This window comes from Lepus europaeus, chromosome 11 (assembly GCF_033115175.1).
Source record: "Lepus europaeus isolate LE1 chromosome 11, mLepTim1.pri, whole genome shotgun sequence".
Lineage (NCBI taxonomy): Eukaryota > Metazoa > Chordata > Mammalia > Lagomorpha > Leporidae > Lepus > Lepus europaeus.
Window position 1 is genome coordinate 40261618 of NC_084837.1, and position 18214 is coordinate 40279831.

Sequence of the window (18214 nt, forward strand, 5' to 3'; positions counted from 1 at the left end):
TATATGAAGTTGGTTTCCTGGTGCCCAGTACATTGAGGATACATTTAACTTTCCCATTCTTTGATGGTGGCAGTAGCACAATGTTGCAAGACATGAATGTCCCTTAAAATTAGTGCTTTGGTTCTATTGTAGATTCCACCAGCGCCACCAAGACCTGATTTTGATGCTTCACGGGAAAAACTACAAAAACTTGGAGAAGGAGAAGGTTCAATGACAAAGGAAGAATTCACAAAGATGAAACAGGAACTGGAAGCGTATGTGATTTTGTTCTTGTTGTTGCTTTTGTTAATTGTGCTTGTTTTAATGCCTTTTTGTATGCTGTCTGATATCCCATTCTTTTAATCATTTTACTGTAGTGACCCTTTATGCAAAATGCAGGTTTAAGTCACACAGCCAGTGTTAACGATCATGATCAGAGCCTACAGGAAAATTATAGAATGATTGTCTCCATTGTTAAATTCTTTAATATTTTAAATAGACTCTGCAAATTGAAAATGGGCTCCAGAAGCTTATACAAAATTGAAAAGGGAACATAACTTTTTAAAACAGAATGTAGATTTTTTTGTAAGACCTTAGTGATTTTTAGCCTAGTTTTCTTTTTAAAAAATATTTTTGAAACTTGTTTCTCATGGAGTGTGCTGAGCAACTATTTACATATATTGTTAATCTTTTAAAAAAAGAGTATAGGGGCAAGCATTGATGCAGCAGTTAAGTTGCTGCTTGGGACACTGATATGTCCCGGCTACTCTGTTTTTGATCCAGCTTCATGCTCATGGGCACCCTGGGAGGCAGCAATAATGGCTGAATTACTTGGATCCCTACTGCCTGTGTGGGATACCTGGATGGAATTCTTGGCTCTTGCCTTTAGCCTCACCTAGTCCTGGCTGTTGCAGGCATTTAGAGAATGATCCAACAGATGGAAGATCTCTGTCTCTGTCTCTGTCTCTCTCTGTCTCTCTCTCCCTTTGAAATGAAATGAAAATAAATAAAATTTTTAATGGTAATTAAAAAAAATTAATGTGTATATATAGCCCCCCATACCCCATAACTGTATTCTCTGCCTGTGGCTTCTAGCCAAAGGAAAAAATAATAGGAGCAGAGTAACTAGAGAATATTAAAATTTTTCATTAAATGACCATTAGTTTCATATTTACTAGAAGTGTATTCAACCTTTGAAAAAATTGTAACTTAATTTCAAGTTCAGCATAAAGGCAGAATCTTTCCCCTCTATATATTGCTTCTCTTAATTTTGAGAGTTGTATAAGGAAATAAATTTTCCTTTCATTATCATCACTTCCACTGCTCTTTCCTAGTCACTTCTCTCCTTCATGCATTTCCTTTTCTCCTCTTCCACATAGTTTCAGTTTTCAAGTATGTGTTCACACTGCTACCAGACTCCTTTTCAGAATGCTAACCTTTTGAAAAGTAATAGCAAAGTAGGTCTTTGTTGAAGTGTGATACGGTGACAGGTATTTTAAGAATTCTGTCAGTGTTGGATACAGGAATAGTCTGATAGCAGATAGGTACATACTTAAAGTTCATACGACTGAAAACTGGAAATTAACAGAGCACATTATTATTGAAGAATCTATGATTTTCTAGTGGCCCTGATCATGATTCTTTTGTGGTCTGGTTAGGGGTTGGATAACAGAGAACGTTGGGTTTATGCTACTGCTACCTCCATCCTCTGCATCCTTCTTTTTTGTCTTCACTGAATGAATACCCTCACAGAGATCAAACTTCTCCCAACACTGGTCCTGCTGGTTTGCTGGTATGTAAAATTTATCCTTCTTGCACGTAGTTGAAGCAAGAATATTGGGCCTTTTCCTTGAGTGTTTTGTTTCTTTTCCAAACTCACAGGTATTACTATGATCACTGGGATTCATTGATGTGTGTTAAAATATTTTAAACAAGTTTTTTCAGGGTAATGGCAAAAATCAGTTTCCATGGTGTGTTTGTTTCTTGTGTGTTTAGGTCACTAGATGAAAATAACATGAAAATATGTTTACTAAGGTTTGGATTTGGCATTTTTTTTATATTAAGGTGCTTAAAAGTAGAAATTGAATCATTAAAGTGGTATCAAATTATTTGTAGTACCTTTTCTCTGGAGCTATAAGAACAAACACTCCTGTAATGACCTGTGTTAACTTGTGTAGTAAGGAAAGTTGATAAAACTTATAAGTACTAACATTTGGATATAATAAGTACTGTTAACTAGAATGGGATTTTCAGAGCAGGATTTTATATATCATTAACAGTTCAACTGAAACCTTTGTTGACATAGCTCATATTTTTGTATCTCTTAAGTTACATTTAGAATAATCCAAAGAATATTTGCCAAAAATGTTCTGTAGATGACTTTTTAATTGATGCAAGTTTTTTTTACCTTTAATTTTGTATATTGTTTCTAGTGAATATTTGGCAATATTTAAGAAGACAGTTGCAATGCATGAAGTGTTCCTATGTCGGGTGGCAGCACATCCTATTTTGAGAAAAGATTTAAATTTCCATGTCTTCTTGGAATATAATCAAGATGTGAGTATCAGATTGGCGAAAGCAGTGATCAAGGTTTTCTTAAAATCATTGGAAAAGGCAAAGAGTACTTAGAAAGGAATTGGGCTTTTTTAAAAATATTTTTCTTTGTCAAAGCACTTTAAAGTGACTCATTTTCTGTAGTATTTTGGTAGAATTTAAGTGAATCAATTGGAGGGTTTAGGGAAATCATGTTACAGGGTGAGCATTCCTAATTCAAGAATCAAAAATCCAAAACCTTTTTAGTACCAACATAATGCTTAAAAAGTTTCAGACTTGGTAGCATTTCAGATTAGGGATACTTAGGATAGGCAAATATTTCTGTATCCAAAAAATTCCAGGATCTAAAAACATTTCTGATCTCACACATTTCAAATAAAAAATACTCAATTTTTACTGTGTGGGATGTTGATTTTTTTTACATCCTAAACTCTGAGCTTCTTTAGAAGGAGAGTTAGCAAATTCAATAATGTTTTTTTCTTTTTTTAAAAGATTTATTTATTTATTCTATTTTTTAAAATTTTATTTATTTATTTGAAAGAGTTAGAGAAGGAGGCAGAAAGAGAGGTCTTCCATCTGCTCGCTGGTTCACTCCTCAGATGGCCACAATGCCCAGAGCTGTGCTAATACGAAGCCAGGAGCTGGGAGCTTCCTCCAGGTCTTCCCATGCAGGTGTAGGGGCCCAAGGACTTGGGCCATCTTCTACTGCTTTTCCAGGCCATAGAAGAGAGCTGGATCAGAAGTGGAGAGGCCGGGACTCAAGCAGATGCCCATATGGGATGCCGGCACTGCAGATAGCGGCTTTATCTGCTATGCCAGAGCACCAGCCCCCGTTAATGTTTCTTAAATTTTATTGTGAAGACTTCTAAAGCCTTATGGAGAATTCTAAGAATGTGATTTAGGTAAAGAATTCAAATATTGAGGGCCAGTGTTAAACTACCGACTACAAATGCCTGCATCTTATATGGGTGCCAGTTGGAGTCCTGGCCTCTCTGCTTCTGATCCAGCTCCCTGCAATGTGCCTAGGAGAGCAGCAGAATATGGCCTAAGACTTGGGGCCCTGCACCCACATGGGACACCTCAGTGAAGCTCCTGGCTCCTGGCCAAGTCCTGGCCTTTGTGGCCATTTGGGGAGTAAACCAGTGGATTAAAGATTTTTCTCCCTCTTTCTCTGTAACTCTGACTTTCTTTTTTTTTATTTTTATTTTTATTTTTTTTATTTTTATTTTTTTTTTATTTTTTGACAGGCAGAGTGGATAGTGAGAGAGAGAGACAGAGAGAAAGGTCTTCCTTTGCCGTTGGTTCACCCTCCAATGGCCGCTGCGGCCGGCGCATCTCGCTGATCCGAAGCCAGGAGCCAGGTGCTTCTCCTGGTCTCCCATGCGGGTGCAGGGCCCAAGGACTTGGGCCATCCTCCACTGCCTTCCCGGGCCATAGCAGAGAGCTGACCTGGAAGAGGGGCAACCGGGATAGAATCTGGCACCCCGACCGGGACTAGAACCTGGTGTGCCGGCGCCGCAAGGCGGAGGATTAGCCTGTTGAGCTACGGCGCCGGCCAAACTCTGACTTTCAAATAAATAAAGTAAATCTTAAAAGAAAAAAAAAAGAATTCAGAACTTCTTTGGTTTAAGTCATAGAGTTTTAAAAAAATTATTTATCTTGAAAGACTTAAAGATCTTCCTTCCACCTGCTGGTTTACTCCCCATATGGCCACAGTGACCAGTGCTGGACCAGGCTGAAGCCAAGAGCAAGGAGCCTCATCCAGGTCTCCCATGTGGGTGGCAGGGACCCACTCAGGCTATCCTCTGCTGCTCTTCCCAGACCATTAGCAGATAGCTGTATCAAAAGTGGAGAAGCTGGGACAGGAACTGCTGCCCATGTAGGATGCCAGAATCACAGGCAGTGACTTTACTTGGTACACTACAAAGCTAGCCCCAAATCATTGATTCTGTTTTTTTTTTTAAGATTTTATTTCATTTATTTGAGAGGTAGAGTTACAGTCAGAGAGAGGGAGAAATAGAAAGGTCTTCCATCCACAGGTTCATTCCCCAAATGGCCGCAACGGCCGGAGCTGAGCCAATCCAGAGCCAAGAGCTTCTTCAGGGTCTCCCATGTAGGTGTAGGAGCCCATCTTCTGCTGCTTTCCCAGGCCATAACAGAGAGCTGGATTGGAAGAGGAGCAGCTGGGACTTGAACTGGCGTCCGTATGGGATTCCAGCGCTGCAGGTGGAAGCTTAGCCTACTACACCACAGCGCTGGCCCCAAATCATTTTTTTTGACAGGCAGAGTTAGACAGTGAGAGAGACAGAGAGAGTTATAGACAGTGAGAGAAAGACAAAGAGAAAGGTCTTCCTTCCATTGGTTCACTCCCCCAATGGCTGCCACGGCTGGCACTGCGCCAATCCGAAGCCAGGAGCTGGGTGCTTCCTCCCGGTCTCCCATGCGAGTGCAGGGACTCAAGCACCTGGGCCAACCTCCACTGCCCTCCCAGGCCACAGCAGAGAGCTGGACTGGAAGAGGAGCAACCGGGACTAGAACCCGGAGTGCCGGCACTGCAGGCAGAGGATTAGCCAAGTGAGCCACAGTGCTGGCCCACAAATCATTTACTCTTGATCTGTTTAACTGACCTCCAGATTGTTCCTAATTATCCTCACTGCCTAAAAACTGTTATCGTGCAAAAGAGAAGATTAAGGTGATTGAGCTTTAATTATTTCTTCATTCATAGTGCTGGCAAAAGCAATATTTTTTAAAAAGATTTATTTATTTATTTGAAAGTCAGAGTTAGAGAGAGAAAGAGTGTCAGAGAGAGAAAGAGGTCTTCCCTCTGCTGGTTTACTCTCCAGTTGGCCGCAACAGCCGGAGCTGTGCCAATCCAAAGCCAGGAGCCAGGTGCCTCCTCCAGGTCTTCCCATGTGAGTGCAGGGGCCCAAGAACTTGCGCCATCTTCTGCTGCTTTCCCAGGCCATAGCAAAGAGCTGGTTTGGAAGTGGAGTAGCCAGGTCTCGAACCGGCACCCATATGGGATGCTAGCATTGCAGGCAGCAACTTTACCCCCTACGCCACAGCACCAGCCCCCAAAACAATATTTTTTAAAGACTTTATTTGTTTAAAAGGGAGAGCTACAGACAAAGAGAGGGAGTCAGAAAGATCTTCTGTCTGCTGGTTCACTCCCTAAATGGCTGCAGTGGTTGGAGCTGGACCATCCTCTGCTGCTTTCCCACGTGCATTAGCAAGGAGCTGGATTGAAGTGGAGCAGCTGAAACTCGAACCAGTTGCCCATATGGGATACTGGTGCTGCAAGTGGTGGCTTAACGTACTAGACCAGAATACAGCCCCTGTTCAGAACCCTCCCCTGGGTCCCCAGAGCACACAGTGAAAGTTCAAACTACTGAGCACCTGGCCTTGTGGCCACCTCTTCTGAAAGGTTCTGGATGGCTTCCAGCTGTGACCGGTGACCTGGAAGATGGCACTGTCCATCACGGCTAAGAATGCACATGTAGCACAGGGACTCTCAGCTGCACGCAAATGGTATAATAGATGTCCAAAGTCTCTGTTGGATCCCAGTAGGTGCCACGGATCTCCCAATTTTACCCTGAAGGCAGAGAGGTGAGAGTGTGGACAGAGGCAGCCCATAGACAGTATCCTGCTGCAGATGCATCTGCAGGAGAGTCGGGGAAGCCCAGAGGCCCTGGGTCCTGAGCAGCTTTGTAGGTGAGCAGCGTCTGCCAAGCCCTACAGTTCCCCATTGGGTGGATTCGTAGATTGTGTTCATGTGTTCCTGAGAATGGGCAGCTCTTTTCCTGTAAGGTCCCCAACTCACCAGTCTCCACTGGCCTGTGGCCTTCCTGGAGCTAGCCACTTCTAGATGTGTTGACAGACTCCATGAGGCCTCACCCACTGGCAAAAACAATTTTTAGTGGATGGATGATCCAGATCTTGAAATCTGTATTGAATAAGATTAATTAATAGAGGCTGGTGTCGTGGTGCGACAGGTTAAGTCACCGCCTGCAATGCCAGCTTCCCATGTGGGTGCTGGTTCAAAACCCAGGTGCTCTGCTTCGGATCCAAATCCTTGTTAATGTGCCTAGGGGAGCAGCAGAAGATGGCCCAAATCCTTGAACCCATGCACCCGCATGGGAAACCTGGAAGAAGCTCCAGACTCCTGGCTTCAGCCTGACCCAGCCCTGGCCATTGTGGCCATTTGGGGAGTGAACAAGTGGATGGAAAATTGATGCGCGCTCGCTCTCGCTCTCTCTCTGTCTTTCACCCCCATCTCTCTCTCTCTCTCTCTGCAACTTTGCCTTTCAAATAAATAAAAGTAAAACTAAAAAAAGATCAATAATTTCAGCAGAAAACAAATACAGCATAATGCTTATTTGTTTACAAGTTAACATCAAAATCAAAGAATTTTGTGTGTTTCTATATAAATTTTCTGATTTTATTTTAGTAGATTTAGCAGTGAAATGTCCTAAGTCTAAGGTCAGTAAAGGACACAGATTTTTAAAAAGTATTGTGAAATAACTCAATACCACAGAAATAGAAAATTTTAAGCAAAGATACTTCCCTAATGTGAATGTAGTATGTGGTGCTGCATGCGAAAGTGTATAACTAGCAGCATTGACTGTATTGTGAATTATAAGAAGCTGAAAAATGATTCATGATAGAGTTGCTAAATTATGGCATAGAAAGTATACGTGGAAAGAAGGCAAGAAAGTCTGCTGCCCCTACTTATTTTTTTGTTAAAGATTTATTTATTTGTTCGAAAGTCAGAGTTACATAGAGAGAAGACAGGCAGAGAGAGAGAGAGAAATTCCATCTGCTGTTTCACTCCCCAGTTGGCCTCAACGGCCAGAGTTATGCTGATCCAAAACCAGGAGCAGAAGCTTCCTCTGGGTCTCCCATGCGGGTACAAGGGGCCCAAGGAGTGGGACCATCTTCCACTGCTTTCCCAGGCCATATCAGGGAGCTAGATCAGAATAGGAGCAGCCTGGACTAGAACCAGTGCCCATAAGGGATGCCGGCACCACAGGCGGAGGATTAACCTACTATGCTGTAGTGCCAGCCACAGTTATCTTTAAGTTTGATTTTTGCTGGGCTTTACCTAGAACCTGAGCTAAAATTTTAGTTAATAATTTTGGTGGAGTAGGATAGGTATGAAGTGAAGCATGGTAATATCATTGCATGACCACTTGAGCTCAAGTTGGCCTCACTCTCTGTCCCATTGCCACAGCTCTTACACTATTTGAAATTACACACATATCTGTATTTTTTTTAAAAAAGATTTATATATTTGAAAGTCAGAGTTACAGAGAGAGAGAGAGAGAGAGAGAGAGAGAGGGAGAGGGAGGGAGGGGAGGAGGGAGAGAGAGGTGGGGGGGGTCTTCCATCCTCTGGTTCACTCCCCAGAGGGCCGCAACAGCTAGAGCTGTGGCGATCTGAAGCCAGGAACCAAGAACAACTTCAGGTTCTCCCACTCAGGTGCAGGGGCCCAAGGACTTGGGCCATCTTCTACTGCTTTTCCAGGCCATAGCAGAGAGCTGGATTGGAAGTGGAGCAGCCAGGACTCAAACTGGTGTCCACATGGGATGCCAGCACTGCAGGTGGCAGCCTTACATGCTACACTGTAGTGCCAGTCCCCATATATCTATTTTTAGAAATTTGTTGAGGAGCCAGTGTTGTGGCACAGTGGGTTAAGCTGCCACTTGTGACAACTGCATCCCTTATGAGCACCAGTTCGCATCCCGGCTGCTCCACTTCTTATCCAGCTCCCTGCTCATGTATCTAGGAAGGCAGCAGAAGATGCCCTGAGTGCTTGGGCTCCTATAACCCATGTGAGAGACTTGGATGGTATTCCTGGCTCCTACATTTGGCCTGGCCCAGCCCTTGCTGCTGGCGGCCATTTGGGGAGTAAACGGGTAGATGGGAAATATCTGCCCCCCCCCCCCCCGTTTCTGTAAGTCTGCCTTTCAAATAAATAAATAGATATTTAAAAATAACCCAATAAAAAATGAAAATTTTTTGTGTGTATGCATTACCTGTTTCCTTTCCCACTATAATGTAAGCTCTGTGAGGGTAACACTAATTTTTCACCATTTATGCTATTTTAGAGAAACACCTAGCAGTTGATATGTAAAATAAATATTTGTTGAATTAGGAAGTGAAAGATTACTGAATGTTTAGATTAGCTTTATAAGTAATTTTTAGAAATCAGGATTTCATACATTTTCTGTCATCAAAGTAGATTTACTTTTTTTTCCCCCTCACAAACATATGCTTAATTGAGCTAAAGATGATAAACTATAATAATCCTTTTTTAAAAAAAAATTATTTATTTAATTGAGAGGCAGAGTTACAGAGAGGCAGAGAGAGAGGTCTTCCATCTTCTGGTTCATTCCCCAGAAGGCTGCAACAGCTGGAGCTGTGCTGACCCAAAGCTTCTTCCAGGTCTCCCATGTGGGTGCAGGGGCCCAAGCACTTGGGCCATCTTCTACTGCTTTCCCATGCCATAGCAGAGAGCTTGATCAGAAGTGGAGTGGCTGGGACTCGAAACAGCACCCATATGGGATGCTGGCACTGCAGGCAGCAGCTTTACCTGCTACGCCACAGTGCTGGCCCCTGAAATAACCCTTTTAATATCAGTAAATAGTGTTTGGGAGAAAATCTAAAAAAGATAGTCTGCACAATATTTTGCAAATATAAATATATACACATATATATATGCTTATTATATATATACATATAAAAATATGTATTTTAAAGATTCATTTATCTGAGGCCGACGCCGTGGCTTAACAGGCTCCACCTTGCGATGCCGGCACACCGGGTTCTAGTCCCGGTTGGGGCACCGGATTCTATCCCGGTTACCCCTCTTCCAGGACAGCTGTCTGCTATGGCCCAAGTCCTTGGGCCCTGCACCCACATGGGAGACCAGGAGAAGCACCTGGCTCCTGGCTTCGGATCAGCAAGATGCGCCGGCCGCAGTGGCCATTGGAGGGTGAACCAACAGCAAAAAGGAAGACCTTTCTCTCTGTCTCTCTCTCTCACTATCCACTCTGCCTGTCAAAAAAAAAAAAAAAAAAAAAAAAAAGATTCATTTATCTGAAAGGCAGAGTTAAAGAGAGAAAAATCGTCCATCTGCTGGTTTACCACCCAAATGATCACAATGGCCAGGGCTGGGCCTGGCTGAAGCCAGGATCCTGTAACTCCATCCTGGTCTCCTACCTGGGTGGCCACCTAATGCTTTTGGGCCACGTGCATTAGCAAGGAGCTGGATAAGAGGTGGAACAGCCAGGACTCAAACTTGCCCATAGGAGATGCTGGCATCTTAGGTGCAGTTTAACCTGCTGCACCATAGCACTGGCCCCATCTTTTCTTATTTTACCAGTTCCTTGACTCATTGATTCATGTTAACCCCCGACCGCCATTTTGACTCTGCTAGCAGCCCTCCTGTTTTCACTGCTTTTCCTCTAGTGTTGAGTACCTTCTCTATCATTTATAGCAAACATATCTCTAGATAATCTTTCTGTAAAAGCTAGTTTCACTCACAACAGTTCCTCTTGAATAGATGATGACCTTCTTCACAGGGAAATGGTAGCCAATCAGAAATTGAATCCTGGGGCCAGCGCTGTGGTATAACAGGTAAAGCCGCCACCTGCAGTGCCAGCATCCCATATAGGCGCTGGTTCGAGTCCTGGCTGCCCCACTTGCAATCCAGCTCTCTGCTATGGCCTGGGAAAGCAGTAGAAGATGGCCCAAGTCCTTGGGCCCCTGCACCTGCATGGGAGACCTGCAAGAAGCTCCTGGCTCCTGGCTCCTGGCTTCAGATCAACACAGCTCCAGCCGTTGGGGCCATTTGGGGAGTGAACCAGCAAATGGAAGATCTTTCTCTCTCTCTCTCTCTCTCTGTAACTCTGACTTTCAAATAAATAAATAAATCTTTAAAAAAAAAAATCCCTGAATTTCCTGTAACCACTAAAACCATCAGCTACTTTGGGTGCCACATCTGCCTATGCTAATTTTCACATTTTTGTTTTGACTTATTCTTTTTCAGTCTGGATGCTTTTAATTTCTTTTTCGTGTATAACTTCCCTGGCTACAGTCTTTAGTACAAAGTAGCAAGAGCAAACATTCTTGTTTTTGTCCTTTACCTTAGGGGGAAAGCATTCATTATTATACCCTTGAGTTGTGATGTTAGCTGAAAGCTTTTGGTAGATGTCCTTGATCAGGTTAAAGAAGTTTCTGTTCCTAGTTTGTTGAGTGTACATATTACATTTTTTAAGGTATTTATTTATTTGAAAGATAGAGTTACAGAGGCAAAAAGAGAAAGGAAAAGTACATTTTTTAAATGATCATATGAGGGGATTTTTTTGGTCATTGAATACAAAGTGTGGTGATTACTTTGTGCCTTTCCATTTTGACTGAGATAACTTTCTAGCTAAATTCTTTCCCATGTAGTTCCTGATCTTTAGGATATCATTTTTCCAAATATTTTCAGATCTTGTTTTGTTTTATTTTTTACTTTGGGAGATAGAGGGGTCCGTCATTTGCTTGAAGTGCCCAGGAGCCACAAATATAATCCAGGTCTCCCAGGTGGGTGAAAGGGCCCCAGCCACTTTAGTGAGCCATAACCTGGTGCTTCCAAGGGTACACATTAGCAAGAAGCTAGGGTTATGAGCAGAGCCTGTAAATTGAACCCAGACACTCTTACTGTGGAATATAGGCATCCCAGGTGGTGTCTTGACTGTTGCACCAGATGCCTGCCCCAGGATATCTTCTGTTTTTTTTCCTTTTAATTCTATCTATATTTCCCAGTTCCTCTATGAACTTTTTCCTTCATGTGTTCATTCATTTATATTTTATTATTCTAGGGGTCTTCATAGAGCTTTCTACGGGATTAGAAATTCCTCTAGACTTTGCAGAGTGCTCATCTATGGTGGCTTCACATATTCTAAAGTTTTTAACTTACTAGTATATATCGCTGCTAAGTTCTAGCCCTGTAATTAAACAGCCTTACTGAAAAGCTTTGTTTAAATATCTCCTTAGCGTTTTACTCTCAGATGAATTTTTAATTTTTTAAATTTTTTTATTTTTGACAGAGTGGACAGTGAGAGACAGAGAGAAAGGTCTTCCTTTGCCATTGGTTCACCCTCCAATGGCCGCCATGGCCAGCGTGCTGCGGCCAGCACACCGCGCTGATCCAAAGGCAGGAGCCAAATGCTTCTCCTGGTCTCCCATGCGGGTGCAGGGCCCAAGGACTTGGGCCATCCTCCACTGCACTCCCGGGCCATAGCAGAGAGTTGGCCTGGAAGAGGGGCGACCGGGACTAGAACCCGGTGTGCTGGCACCTCTAGGCAGAGGATTAGCCTGTTGAGCCACGGCGCCGGCAGATGAATTTTTTTTTTAAAGACTTTTTTAAAAATTTTATTTATTTGGGCCGGCGCCGTGGCTTAACAGGCTAATCCTCTGCCTTGCGGCGCCGGCACACCGGGTTCTAGTCCCGGTCGGGGCTCCAGATTCTGTCCCGGTTGCCCCTCTTCCAGGCCAGCTCTCTGCTATTGCCCGGGAAGGCAGTGGAGGATGGCCCAAGTCCTTGGGCCCCTGCACCCGCATGGGAGACCAGGAGAAGCACCTGGCTCCTGCCTTCGGATCGGCACAGCGCCGGCCACAGCGGCCATTGGAGGGTGAACCAATGGCAAAAAAGAAGACCTTTCTCTCTCTCTCTCTCTCTCTCTCTCTCTCACTATCCACTCTGCCTGTCAAAAAAATAAAAATAAAAAATAAAGTTTTTTTTTTATTTGAAAGAGTTACAGAGAGAGGTAGAGACAGAGAGAGAGGTCTTCCATCCACTGGTTCACTCCCCAATTGGCTGCAGTGGCCGGAGCTGTGCCGATCCAAAGTCAAAAGCCAGGAGCTTCTTCCAGGTCTCCCATGTGGGTGCAGGGGCCCAAGGACTTGGGCCATCTTCTGCTTTCCCAAGCCATAGCAGAGAGCTGGATCAGAAGAGAAGCAGCCTGGACTAGAACCGGCACCCGTATGGGATGCAGGCACTTCAGGCTGGGGCTTTAACCTGCTGTGCCACAGTGCTGGACCCATAAATTATTTTTTTTTTAATTTTATTTATTTAATTGAAAGATAGAGTTAACAGAGGGAGCAGAGAAGAGAGAGAGATCTATCTGCTGATTCACTCTCTGAATGGCTGCCAGGAGCTTCATCCATGTCTCTCATGGGTTTAGGCACTTAAGCACTTGGGGCATCTTCCAATGCTTTCCCAAGTACATTAGCAGGGAGCTGGATTGGAAGTAGAACAGCGGGCTTGAACTGGCACCAATGTGGAATGCTGGTGTTGCAGGCAGTGTGTTAACCTCCTGTGCCACAATGCTGACCCAGATAAATTTTTTAAGATTTATTTATTTATTTGGAAGGCAGAGTTACAGAGAGGCAGAGAGAGAGGTCTTCCATCCGCTGATTCACTCCCCAGATGGCCACAACAGGTGGAGCTGCACTGATCCGAAGCCAGGAGCCAAGAGCTTCTTCCGGCTCTCCCAAAGAGGGGACCCAAGGACTTGGACCATATTCTACTGCTTTCCCAGGCCATATCAGAGAACTGGATTGGAAGTGGAGCAGCTGGAACTTGAACCGTTGCCCATATGGGATGCTGGCACTGCAGATGGCAGCATTACCTGCTATGCCACAACGCTGACCCCCCAGATAAATTTTTTAAATCTGTGCTTTGGGGTTGGACACTTGGCTCAGCAGTTAAGCCGTGCTTGGGATACATACATCCCGTATTGGAGTGCCTGGTTTGAGTCCTGGTTCCACTATTGATTCTAGCTTCCTAGAGGCAAAAGTTGATGACTCAAGTAGTTGGGTCCCAGTCACCCATGTGGGAGACCCGGATTGAGTTCTCTGGTTTCTGGCTTCAGCGTGGCCCAGCCCTAGCTATTGTAGGCATTTTTGGAGTAAACCAAGAGTCAGGAGGTATCTTTCTTTTCTTTTGAAAAGAAAATACATTTGTGCTACCATTTTCTGTATCTCAAAGGAGATGTATCACCACCTACCCAGTTCCTTAACACCTGAGAATTATTGAGTACTTCCTATTCTTTTTTCATATTACTAAATCATCTCTGTTTAACTCCCTTCCTTCTATCACCAGATCTAAACATGAGTTCCAGCTTTTGTAATTCTCATCTGGGTTATTTTGGTAGCTGGTCATTCAACCCCTAGTCTTATGTGCCTCTTCCCTGTTGTCTATTCTGAGTTCTTTGGCAGCTCTCCTAGTCCCTATACATTCCTCTAAGGTTATCCTGGTCACACTGTATTTGATCATACACTTGTTTCTCTATAATCCTCCTTTGTACTGATCTTTATATCCCCGGCACCCAACGTAGCACATAACTGTAGCAGACATTCATTAATGATTAATTGAATGAGTGAATTAATATCAAGAGTGCAGTAAAAAAATAAGATGAAAAACAACCAGAATGTTTTGGGAGGCCTAAAGATACTAGAACATTGAAAACTTTTTATTTTGGGGCTGGCATTGTAACACAGTGGGTTAAGCTACCACTTTTGCACATCAACATTCCATTTCTGAGTGCAGATTTAAGTCCCAGCTACTCTGCTTCCAATCCAGATTCCTGCTAACGTGCTTGAGAAAGCAGCTGTTAATGGCCCAAGTGCTTGGGCCCCTGCCACCTATATAGGATACCTGGATGGAGCTCCTGGCTTCTACTTGGCCCAGATCTGGCAGTAGCCATCTGGGGAGTGAACCAGCAGGTGGGAGATCTCCCTTTCCCATTTCCTCTGTCTCCCTTTCCTATTCTCTCTGTCATTCTTTTCAAATAAATAAATATTTTGGAAATTTTTATTTATTTTGTTTGAAAGAGACAGAAATATTCCATCTGCTGGTTCACTTCTCAGACACCTGGAGCAGCTGAGACTGGGCCAAGCTGAAGCCAAAAGTTAGAATTCAACACAGATTTCCCACGTGGATTCAGGGATCCAGGTAGTTAAGCCATTTCCTGCTGCTAGAATTGGAGGCAGAGCTAGTCTTGAACCCAGACACCCCAGCATGGGATGCAGGTGTCCAAGCAGCATCTTTTTTTTTTTTTTTCTTTTAAAGATTTTATTTATTTTATTTGAGAGTTAGAGTTACAATGAGAGAGAAATAGAGAGAGAAAGGTCTTCCTTCCGTTGGTTCACTCTCCAAATGGCCACAACGGCCGGAGCTGTACTGATCTGAAGCCAGGAGCTAGGCATTTCTTCCTGGTCTCCCACATGGGTGCAGGGGCCCGAAGACTTAGATCATCTTCTACTGCTTTCTCAGGCAATAGCAGAGAGCTGGACTAGAAGAGGGGCAGCTGGGACTCGAACCAGTGCCCATATGGGATGCGGGTGATGCAGGCGGAGGAATAACCTACTGGGCCACGGCGCCAGCCCCCCAGGCAGCATCTTTACTGCTGTGCCAAATGCCTGCTCTGTAACAATGAGGGTTTTGTATGCTTTTCATTTATTTATTTTTACAGGATTTATTTATTTATTTGAAAGGCAGAGTTAGTGAGGAAAGACAGAGTTCTTCTATCTGCTATTTCATTCCCCAAGTGGCAGGAGCTGGGCCAGGCCGAAGCCATGAGCCTGAAGCCTCTTCTGGGTCTTCAACTGCATTCCTAGGTGCATTACCAGGGATCTGTATTGGAAATGGAGCAGAAGGGATTCAAACCAGTGTTCATACGGGATGCCAGTGCTGCAGGTGGCGGGTGAACCTGCTGTGCCATAGGACAGACCCCTCACGCCTTTTAAGTTAGATGTTTAAGTCTAAGTAGACTTTCTGGTGAGAGGATAGAGACTATTTCACAGAAAGAGAAAACTGGAAGCTCTTTTGAGGACTGTTTGGAGCATTAGGTTCTGTGGGGATAGGATGGTGGGTGGAAAGATGGGTTGAACCAGATTGTTGAAAGTCTTACATACTATGCTAAGGAGAAGTTTGGCTTTCTTTCTCTGAACATTATGAAACTTAATAAAATTTTGAGTACAGATGAAATGCTCAAAATCTGATTTTAGAAAACTGCCAGGCAGCAAAATGGATTGAAATTAGATGAAGATTTATTTACTTATTTAAAGAGTTATTTATTTATTTGGAAGGCAGAGTTACAGAGAGGCAGAGAGAGAGAGATGTCTTCCATCTTCTGGTTCACTCCCCAAATGGCGACAACAGCCAGAACTGGGCCGATCCAAAGCCAGGAGCCAGGAGCTTCTTCGGGGTCTCCCACCTGGTGCAAGGGCCCAAGAATTTGGGCCAATCTTCTGCTTTTCCAGGCCGTAGCAGAGAGCTGGATCAAAAGTGGAACAGCCAGGACTCAAACCAGCACCCATATGGGATGCCAGCACAGCAGGCAGCATCTTTATCTGCCATGCCACAGTGCTGGCCCCAATGAAGGTTATTAACTAGCAATCATATGTAGTAGTCTAGGTAACAGATGATACAGACTTTTAGTGGAAAGGGATGGTTTTCAGACATTTGCTGGTAGAATTTGAGCTGTAAGAGAAATGAAGGATTGTAGATTATTTCAAGATTTTAATGAAAAATACGAATTTTAGGGAACATGAGAGTCTGAGAGACTGATTGTATGAAGGGGCTATGAATCAAAGAGACTGCGAATTGAAAAAATGCAAAGATGAGATTATGAAGAGCACTGTTTTGGACTTTAATAAAAGGTTAGCAGCCTTCCAATGTAAGGATTTGATGTGAAATTTGGGAAAGAGCTCAGGGATAGTGTCTTAGTTTGTTTGGGCTGCTGTAACAAAGTACCTTAAACTGGGTAACTTATAATCAACAGAATTTATTGCTGATAATTTTGGAGTTTGGGGTTTGTGAGAGACCTGAGTGCCAGCAGATTTGGTGCATCTTTTTTTTTTTTTAATTTTTGACAGGCAGAGTGGCTAGTGAGAGAGAGAGACAGAAAGAAAGGTCTTCCTTTTTGCCACTGGTTCACCCTCCAATGGCCGCTGTGGCCGGCGCATCTTGCTGATCCGAAGCCAGGAGCCAGGTGCTTCTCCTGGTCTCCCATGCGGGTGCAGGACCCAAGCACTTGGGCCATCCTCCACTGCCTTCCCGGGCCACAGCGGAGAGCTGTCCTGGAAGAGGGGCAACCGGGATAGAATCCGGCGCCCCAACCGGGACTAGAACCCGGTGTTCCGGCGCCGCAAGGCGGAGGATTAGACTGTTAAGCCACGGCGCCGGCCAAGAGCCCACCTTTTAATAGTGTGTCTTGGATGCTGGCCAGCCGGGGCAGGGGGAGTGCTAACATAGTGGTAGGGATTTGTGAGTCATGATACATAAAAGTGGGCCATAGTAATATGTGAGGAAATTAGATAGGGCACCTTCATACAACAGGTGCTAAGAATCAAAGAGTTAGCTGCTTAGTTAGTTTTGCCCTTGGATAACCATGCCATTCAAAGTCTATTTCTGTGTCTCTTGTGCCATAAGTTGTTGACTCCCAAAACAGGACAAGAGAATATTTGGATGAGTTCAGAGTAAGGAATTTGCAGAATATATTTTCAAAATTATTTCAAAGTCATATGATTACTATAATGTATCCCAGGAAATTTTACATTATTTAATTTTAATTTTTAGCAGATTTAGTGTGATTTGTAGATAGAACTCTAAGAACATAATGGTATCCTCTCCCTCCCTGTCTCCCTCTCTCTCCCTTCAACCCTCTTTCCTTGTTTTTTTTTTTTTTTTTAGTTTTTGAGGTAGCGTATTTTAAAATTAAAAAGGCTAATACTTCACCAAGTAAGAAATTTAACAGATAAAAAGCAAAAGGCCCTAGTTTAGTGAGAATATAGACAACAGCTTTAATTAATAATTGAATGGATAAATTTTTAACATGTTTAAAGGAACTCCTGAATTAAATGTTTTAGTTGTCTTTACATTTTATCACAGTATTTGATAAAATATGATGAAAGAGCTACTTGGAACAGAATTGCCAGAAATGCTTGTAAAATTTGAGATACATCAGTTTTACTATAGACTGCCTGAATCTGAATCTTTGGGAGTGATGTCAGAATATCTGTTATTCCCAGACTCTTTTATGTCCAGAAGTTTGAAAGTTGCTAATATATATGATGAGATTCCCACTTTGTTAAGTTTAAAAACAGAGGTCCTTTTGATATTGTCATTTAAATGTCAAAGAATAAAGGAGGCACCACTATCCATTTGTAGCTTAATGCTAACTTAAATTACCTTTCTTTTAGTTGAGTGTTCGAGGAAAAAATAAAAAAGAGAAACTTGAAGATTTCTTTAAAAACATGGTTAAGTCGGCAGATGGAGTGATTGTTTCTGGAGTAAAGGTAAGATTTTGTTTGATTAACAAGGTATTGGTTGAGAATTCTTAAGAGAGAAATACATTGAGATATCAGATCTGCAGAATTAGAGCAAAAGAGAACTTTGAACAGTAGAATCCTTGGATCTGGGAAAGTGTGCTCCTGCTCTGGGTTCCTCTCCTAGGGATCTCCTTTCTCCAAGGGTGAGAAGTTTGTAGTCAAAGGGGATTTGCCCACCCAGAACCCATGTTTCTTCCTCCAAACCAGATCGTGTTCTGTATACCTAGACCCCCATTATTTCCCTGCTCCAATCCCAAGCCTTCTTCAGGTCTTGTGTGGGTATCTTCCCTGAATTTGT

At 43.3% G+C, this 18214-nt stretch overlaps 1 protein-coding gene across 1 annotated transcript in view; it reads left to right on the forward strand.

The window, feature by feature from the left end:
* The window catches only part of SNX6 (sorting nexin 6), a 60552-nt gene that overhangs the window by 14360 nt on the left and 27978 nt on the right, over positions 1-18214 (forward strand). The window contains exons 5-7 of the mRNA XM_062205288.1: positions 133-254; positions 2412-2535; positions 17788-17883. Coding sequence (XP_062061272.1) covers positions 133-254; positions 2412-2535; positions 17788-17883 — 342 coding nt within the window. The remainder of the gene's footprint in view (positions 1-132; positions 255-2411; positions 2536-17787; positions 17884-18214) is intronic.